General features: G+C 48.5%; 1 protein-coding gene across 1 annotated transcript; it reads left to right on the top strand.

Annotated features, from left to right (window-relative positions):
• The first annotated feature begins 300 nt into the window (after window positions 1-300).
• On the top strand, window positions 301-7,293 carry LOC136457972 (secreted RxLR effector protein 161-like). Its single transcript, XM_066457991.1, has 3 exons — window positions 301-828; window positions 6,658-6,792; window positions 7,276-7,293. The coding sequence occupies exons 1-3, from the start codon at window positions 301-303 to the stop codon at window positions 7,291-7,293; spliced, it is 681 nt and encodes a 226-aa protein (XP_066314088.1).
• The last annotated feature ends 1,566 nt before the right edge of the window (window positions 7,294-8,859 follow it).

The raw sequence follows: 8,859 nt of genomic DNA, 5'->3' as shown, positions 1-8,859 counted from the left end.
AGGGTGCTCCGATTGCGCACGACGCTCTATGGGCTACGACCGGCCCTACGAGCATGGAACGCCAAGCTTGACTTCACGCTGAGCAAGCTTGGGTTCACACAGTGCACAACCGAGCACACGTTCTACACACGGCAATGGAGGAAGGAGGAGTTTGTCATCGACATGTACGTGGATGACTTGATCGCCACTGGCGCACATGCAGAGGACATCAAGAGCTTCAAGCACAAGATGGTAGCTCATTTTTGAATGAGTGATCTCGGCGCGCTCTCCTACTACCTTGGCATCGAGGTGAGATAGGGGATGGAGGCACTCACACTCAGTCAGAGCATGTACGCCTCAAAGCTATTGGAGCAGAGCGGTATGGCTGAGTGCAAGCCGTGCGTGACTCCAATGGAGGAGCAGCTGAAGCTGATGAAGGCTAGTTATATGGCAAAGGTGGATGCAACACTCTACCAGAGCATCGTCGGTGGTCTGCGCTACCTAGTCCATATGAGGCCAGACATTGCGTTCATCATGGGCTATGTCAACCGCTTCATGGAAGATCCCAGAGAGGATCATTGGGCTACGGTGAAGTGGCTACTGTGCTATGTTAAGGGGATGGTGGATCAGGGTATTATCTTCCCCAAGACTGGTGGAAGCAGGCTGCAGCTCACTATGTTCAGCGATGTAGACATGGCAAGGGACATCGATGGACGGCGGAGCACCTCTGCAGTGCTCATCTTCCTCGGGTCGGCTCCAATCTCATGGCTATCACTAAAACATAGGGTGGTGGTGATGTCTACATGTGAGATAGAGTACATAGCAGTGGCCACAGCGGTGTGCCAAGCTGTATGGCTGCACCGGCTACTAGGTGAGCTGACCGGTGCGGAAGCTCACTAACCAACACTGATGATGGACAACCAGCCTACCATCGCCCTCACAAAGAATCTGGTTCTCTATGACCGAAGCAAGCACATCGACGTCAAGTTCCACTTCCTCAGGGACTGTGTCGATGGAGGGAAAATTGTCATCGAGTTTGTCAAAACTGGTCAGTAACTCGCAGACGTCCTCACCAAGCCGTTTGGCCATCTTTGGCTCACGAAGCTAAAGAAGATGATCGGCATGGAGGGGGTTCAAGGGTTAGCAGCACGATTAGGAGAAAAATTGTTAAGTAATCTATTGCTCCCCTTGTGTGAACACACGGTAGGGACAGGCGGTGCCAAAAAGGGCTCCCTACTATTGTACTATAGCAGCTACAGGGATAGGCGCCGAACGTCTCACCGCCACACTATAGCACTGTAGCAGCATGATAGTTGTACTAAGACTAGATGGGTAGAGTTGTATAAATAGTTTGCCACTGCAACTCAGTAAACCGAGTTTAGTTTTGCCATCTCCTCTGTAGAGCTCCGGTCAACGCTAGTGCTTGTGCTGTGTGTGTGCTCTGTTCTCCCTCCCTTCTTCTACCTCTAGCCATAGTGTGTAGTCGCCAACGATTGTGTCGTGGTTGGCATCGCTAGTGTGTGCTCGGCAATACTAGTGAGTGGTTGGCTAACTCCGTACCAGAGATCTAGTGGGCTAACATCACCTACCCCTGCTCCTGCCAAAGTGTCGATTTACAGCGCTAATAGTTTGTCATGGGGGGGACTCATAATCTTGCATGCATCATGGTCGCGTGACACATTGGTCGGCAGTAGGTAGGTCCTAGGGGGCGGCGGGCCAAGGACTAGGCCAGGCTATTAGAGAAACCTAGCGTGCAGGGGTTTCTATCTTAATTTGGAAAAACGGGAGCGTTGGTGTCCGGATGTCCGCTGGATTCCGATCCACTGGATGGTGCCATGCACGTCCACGTCTGACCCGCCTGTTCCTACTACACCTGCTGGCCCATGCTATTATCACTGTGCACCCGCTTGTTGTTGCTACGCAATTGCCACCTGATGCTGCTTGCGTGCGGCCATGCCTACTCGCGTCCTGTTGCCTCTGTCTGTTGCTCGCGTCCTGTTGCTTGCATGCTGCTGTGTGCGGTTGCTTGCATGTTGCTGCGTGCCTGCGCCTGCTGCTCGCATGCTCTACTTGTGTGCTGTGCTGCGTGCCTACGCCTATCTGCACCTACTGTTGTGCATGCTCTACTCGTATGCTGCGCTGTGTGCTTGCACCTCGCATGCTTAGCTCACACAGTGCGCGCTGTGTGCTTGCACCTACTGCTTACATGCTATACTAGGTCTACTGCTATGCATGCACGTAAGGACCATCCCGCCGTGCCACCCATCCCCCGCCATCCCATCGCGCCACCCATCCCCCGTCGTGCCCATGATAGGTGCGTCGTATCCTCACCACGGAACAAGCCTACTGCAACATCAGAACAAAATGACTTCAACAATAGAACAAAACTACAACAATACGCGATGCAAGATCAGAAAAAAAGAAACTAAATGCAACAAAGAAATATTACTTGTTGCAACACCATAATAAGGCTACTACAACAAAAATAGAACAAAAAGCAAATGCGAGAAAGCAACATCAGAAAAAAGACTAATGCAATAAAGAAAAATTACTTGTTGTAACAGCAAAACAAAGCTACTGCAACAAACAAGAAACAAAGCAAAATGCAAGAAAGCAACATCATCAGAAGACTAATACAACAAAGAAAAAATACTTGTTGCAACAGCAAAACAAAGCTACTGGAACAACAAGAAACAAAGCGCAATGCGAGATGCAACATCTGAAAAAATAATATAACAAAGAAAAATTGCTTGTTGCAACAGCAAAACAACGCTACCGCAACAACATGAAACAAAAGCGCAATGCGAGATGCAACATCAGAAAAAAGAGACTAATGCAATAAAGAAATATTACTTGTTGCAACAGCAAAACAAGACTACTGCAATAGAGCTCGCTGGAACCCTAGCCACTGCCGCGTCCCTCAGATCTAGATCCAGATCCAGAGGTGGAGGAGGAGGAGAGCTCAGATCCAGAGGATGAGGTGGAAGAGGAGGGCTCAGAACCAAAGAAGGACCCATCTACCTCGACGGTGTAGCGTGGGCGGGCGATGTGTGCAGGATGCCCTCGATTTCTTCCGCATGCGGCTGAAGAGGGCGACGCGGGGTGGGGGCACGAGGCGCACAACATGGGCTGGGTCCGTCGGCAAGAGGCACGGAAGAGGGAGTGTGCGACATGTGCGCGGTGAGGAAGGGCGAGCGGCTAACGCTGAGACAAGCGGATAAGCACTAGAGATTTTTTTATTGTTAGAGAGAGAGAGAGTGTGGACGAGGAATGAGTGCTTGCTTCTGTCAAGCGGCAGCGGCACAGTAGCCTAGCATGCAAAACCAATGGACGAACATTTGGCCTCCACTCCACGGCGAGCAGCTGGCCTCCACTCCGCTCTCTAATGCCAACACCACCTAGTGGTAAAAGCATTTTGTTTTGTACTGCCGGTGGCTCCACTCCGCGTGCGACGTTCCGAAGGTGGAACAGCATGGAACATGCGGCGCCATATCTGATCCTTATCTAATGCGCGTCCTGAAACCGTCGGACGTCAGAGTCATAGCATTACCGTTGGAAAAAGTCCATTTTACCTCCCTGGACTATCCTCACAGTCTAGTTTTCCTCCTTGAACTCTAAAACCGGGTAAATCACCTCCCTCAACTTTTAAAACCGTTCATTTTACCTCCCTGGCCCGGTTATAGATGGTTTTTAAAGGCGATTTTGTCTTTTTTATATTTATTTTGGCTGAATCTTCAAAAAATCATAGTAAATCATAGAAAAAATCATAAAATAGAAAATCCAATTTTCTTGCACTCATGACTATATCTACACAGATAATATATAATATTGTATGCTTTAGTACAAAGTTTTTGCAGTATCTTTAGATCTATGATTTGCTGTAATTAATTCAAAGCTTGACTTTCTATGGTCCAATTGTGGTGACATTTTTATGGTGAGCAAATTATTATATGATTAAACTATAGTAAAAATACCATGCCCATCAGATTATGTATAACGAGTTATAGATTTATTTAGTTTTATGCTTTCTAAATAGTTTTAAAATAGTTAAAAGTGTGTAAAAATATAAATGAGTATGAATTTTTTTACTACAGTTAAAGAATACAATAATTAGACTGCCATAAAAATTTCACCACAATTGGACCATAGAAACTGCAGCTATGGATTAATTATGGAAAAACATAGATCTAAAACTACAACAAAAACTTTGTACTAAAGCTGTCGACAGAATATCATCGGTAGTCCTCCGAGGAATATCCCACGAAGGTAGATTGATCGGCAGAGATGCGTGTAATCGAGAATAAGAAGGCAACAGAGACACAAGAGTTAGACTGATTTGGGTCGTCAGTGCAACGTAATACCCTACTCCTATGGTCTGTTGGATTATATTAGCTATGATATGATGTTGCGTGTGTTTGGAGGGGGTCCCTACCCGCCTTATATAGTCTAAGGGCATGGTTACAAGTCGGTTAAATCTAGGAGATAACCAGAAAGTAATAACAGATTACAGGAATCATGGGATTGAGTGTATCCTAATAGATCTTATAGTATCTTCAGGATATCTTCCTGGTGTCTTGCGAGGCATGCCGAGCAGCGTCATGCTTTGCAAGGCTTCATCTTGTGGGCTAGACCACCCCTAAGAGCGCAGCCCATGTAGTCTATCATGGGTATCTAGGGTCGTACCCCCCATAGCTAGTCCTCAAGCATCTTGTATCCGCTGTGCAACGCCGTCTTGAGTTTGTCTGAGCAGGTGTGAACAATGTCGAGCAGTCAAACTCATGGTCCGACCACCATGATTAGTCACCGAGCAGTTGTGAACCATCGTCGAGCAGTGTAACCCAAGTATGGCTTGCCATAAGGATGTAAGGAGCTCAAGTTCAAAATAAAAAAATCCTCATAGTGGACCAGTGTGCCCACTTAGAGTTCGACCACGAGAAAGGGAGATAGTCTTCTTTAACTTCAGGAGGCGCGAAGTCTTCTAGATTAAATCAAACACACTCATCGCAAGGTGAAGTGTGCCCACTTAGTCCCTGAGCCTAACAGTAGGTGATGCAGTCATATTGTGCTAGGGTTCAAAGTAGAAGAAAAGTAGAAGACTAGCCGAGCAGGCAGCCAGTCCCCAGATGGAGCCCTGAAATGAGAAAAGCACATTCACCGCAATGTGAAGTGTGCTCACTTAGTCCCCGAGCCTGACAGTAGGTGACATGGTCATGTGGTGCCAGGGTAAGAAACAACAGTAACTAGAAAAAAGTCCCTAGAGTGGTGAGTAACCAAGTCATAGTGATGACATAGTCCCCAAGCCACAAGTGGAAATCTTGTAGAAAAATCTAGAGTAACGGCTGTACCGTAGGAGTTACTGTGCCTTAATGGTATTGCGAAGAAGTCGGCGAATATTTGGTGTGCAGTAACAATTGCGGTGAAAAGTGGGCAATATGGGCTGTAGTTGCGCAAAAGCCCAGGTAACAGCCCACCACGCCGCTTTGGAGAATTCGAAGAGGCACAAATTGTGGAGCGGTTTTCCAAAAACCCTTGAATGCGAAAAGTGGGGATGGTGCTTTATAACTGCACCGCCGTACTCTATGCTCCCACCTTTGCCACTTTGCCACTTCGTCTTCCTCCTTAGCCCTCGTGCTTCCCGATTCACATCCACACGCGCTTCCACCGCCAGTCTAAATCCAAATCTGAGAGATGGTGCCAAAGAGAGGAGTTGGTAACCCAAAGAAGGTGACTGCCAGAGCAAGCCGTGACAATGAATGGGTGCTATCGCTCATGGGGAAGACAAAACTCAACGAGATGGTAGAGGCGAGCAGTCTTCTTGACCGTGTCACCGCCAGATGGTGTCTGACCGACGGTGAGCCCTACCCGATGCCACATATCGACAAAGTCGTAGGATTTGAAGATTATTTTTGGTGCAGATTAGGATTTCCTATTCATCCATTCTTGTGGGATCTGTTGGAGTTCTGGGGAGTGAGTCTATGCAATCTGCATCCCAACACCATCTTACACATCTCCATTTTTATCCATTTCTGTGAGGCGTATCTCATAATTCTTCCCCACTTCAACCTCTTCCGACACCTATTCTGGCTGAAGAAGAAGGGCGGTGGTGGTTCTAGAGTGGTCAATGACATGTATCTACAACTCCACGACAGGATGGCTGGAGAGTACATCACTATGCCGCTGAACACTTTGTTGAAGGGGTGGAACGCCAGGTGGTTCTACATGAAACAGAATCATCCTGCCATCCGCTGCGACGTCGACCACATTCTAGAGAACTAGAGGAGCTAGTTAAAGAAGTCGAGCAGTGCTGATATGGATTAGGTAAGGGAGCTCCTTGGCCTGATAAAGGGCATAAAGATGAACGGCGTATTGGTGGCGGTGAGCTTCATTATGCGTCGCATCCAGCCCTACAAGGAGAGGGCCCACACGGGTTTTGACTTCAAGGGGGACACTGATGGCACCCGAGAGAGGACAGAGAAGCTATTGAAGGAGGCTATGCTACGCCGAGCAGCCAAACTATTCGCTCCAAACACACCATTCAGCGTGTCAGGGCAGACAAGAGCCTTCAACTGCATGAACCGCCTCCTTAGATAAAAATCTCAACTATTGTTCCTAATGCTTTTTATCTTGTACCGGTGCCGAGCAGTTAACTAATTCACTTGTGGAAAGATTCATTTGCAGGAACGAGCGGCGTACTTCTCGGGCGTGCCGAGGAGCGATTGGCCAAAGGCAGTGGACGCCTGGCCAACCACTCAGCTAGAGGAAGGTGCTGTCAGCACCTCATCAGAGTCCAAAGGTGAAGGTGGTGGTTGTAAGGTGAGTCCCCCATGGGTGTCGGAGAAGGTTCAGGGGAAAAGGGTGACGACAGATGAGCCGGCCCACAAGAAGAGGAAGACAGCGGGTGTAGCTCCCCGCAAGGCGAGTGGTATCTCGCTTCGGCAATTAGACCACTCAGACATGGAGTGCGGTGATGTCTGAGTGATCGGACGACAATAGGGCTCCGGTAGCTCCTACTCCGAGCACTGAGGCGCCACCGCACAAAACACACGCAGAGGTGTAGTCAAAGTGAGGGGGCAGGGAGTCCCTAAGCAGCAGCTGGAGGAGAGGCTGATGGTGGGTGCCATAGGACCTCCGACCTAGGGCATGTGGGTGGACCCTAGAGCCATGTGTGGGTGCTTGGGGAGGCAACACCAGTTCAAAACTATCTACTAAGAAGTCGTCATGTAAGTATCTTTGCCTTAGAATCATTTGCTGTCCGATCTTTTTAGTTGCGGTGATTGATGTGCTAATCTGATGCAGATTATGGCATGTGGATGATCTGAATCCTCCCAGCTAGACTGGTGAGTAGCCCAGGGCTACTCTTGATGTGGAGACCATGCCGGCAGGCTCCGTCTCAGAGTCCCTGGGCGCTCAGCAATTTATGGAGGAGTCGACCACTGCTGCCGGTGGAGTTGAAGGCAGAGAACAGTTAGCGACGATGGCGGACGAGTCAGCGGTGATGCTAGGGACAATGGTAGGAGCCACCGGGTCTTTGGAGGTGAAGGCTAGAGTTGCCGACGCCGTGCCGGAGTCTAGGGCGGAGAAGCCAGTGGTGCTGGAGGAGCCAATGACACTCCCTGAGATGTCGAAGGGCAGGGCTAGACGTGTTGTGTGGCCACTGAGCCCACAGGTGGTCCCACCAGCTACGAAGGAATAGGACGAGGTGGAGGAGATTGAGCATGAGGAATCATGACCTCAAGCCATTCGGATCCTCCGCAAGTGGGGGGATGAAGTGGTGGTCGTGGAAGAGGAGGACACCACCCGGGAGGTGAGGAGGCTAGAGTCCACCCTTTCCATAGCCATGAAGCAGATCAAGGTTTGTATTGCATCGGCAATGTCCGTCTTTGGTGTTGGAGAATAGGGTTCTTTATAATCTTGATGCTGTTGTAGGGCATAGCACGAACTATCGAACAACAGCGACATCTGATCAAGAGGATGGAGCCCCTCGCTGAGGAGGACGCAAAGCTAAAGGATGCTATGAAGCTGATGGAGAAAAACATCTAGAGGGCCCAGCGCGAATGAGATCTTGCCGAATTAAACACGAGGGACCTAGAGTACCAGAAGGGGGTTTATCTGAGTAGCTGGCGATTGTGTCCGAGTAGTTGAGGCGCAACTCCAAGCAGCTAGAGCGTAGCTCCGAGCAGCTAAGAAGCATCTCCGAGCAGAAAAAAGGTACTATGGATCGGTGAACTTGTTCTATATTGCCGAACAACTTTAATGTTGCTGATGGTCGTCACTTTTGCAGAGCAAGATGCGGAGCTCGGCCAGTTACGTCAGGTCATCAATCAGCTCCAGAAGGAGAAGGGGAAGGCGGTTGGGCGAGCAAAGAATCAGTTATCATTTAGGATGAGTATCATTCTTTAAACAAATATTGGTCAATGGACATAAGATATTAGCAATAATTAGTTCATGCTGAGCCAATGACTGTAAGTAACCGAACCCCTTTTTTATAAAAGAAACAGTTCATCACCATTCAACCATTTAATAGAGATAAATCTAATGAACATATTAGATCTCATCTATCGCTATGACTAGTGGGGCATGTGGTAGAATCATGCAGGCCATAGAAACAATAATAGACTCGACGACCCTAACTTATTACTAATATCAGTGGGGCATGAGGCAGAATCATGCAGACCATAATACAATAATAAGATCATGGGGCTAACATATCTTTCAACCTACCACTACTTCAACGGGCTTGTGATGTGAACTGTTCGTGAAAGCACTCGATATCGGCTAAACAACCGATTCAGGCATAACACACAGTTAAGGTCATGCCCTCTCAGGAATAGATCTGCCAACTAACGATCCCCACTCCACAGTGCTAACAGTGGGGTGTGA

Source organism: Miscanthus floridulus, chromosome 1 (assembly GCF_019320115.1).
Source record: "Miscanthus floridulus cultivar M001 chromosome 1, ASM1932011v1, whole genome shotgun sequence".
Classification (NCBI taxonomy): domain Eukaryota; kingdom Viridiplantae; phylum Streptophyta; class Magnoliopsida; order Poales; family Poaceae; genus Miscanthus; species Miscanthus floridulus.
This window is presented reverse-complemented; position numbering and strand designations above follow the sequence as displayed.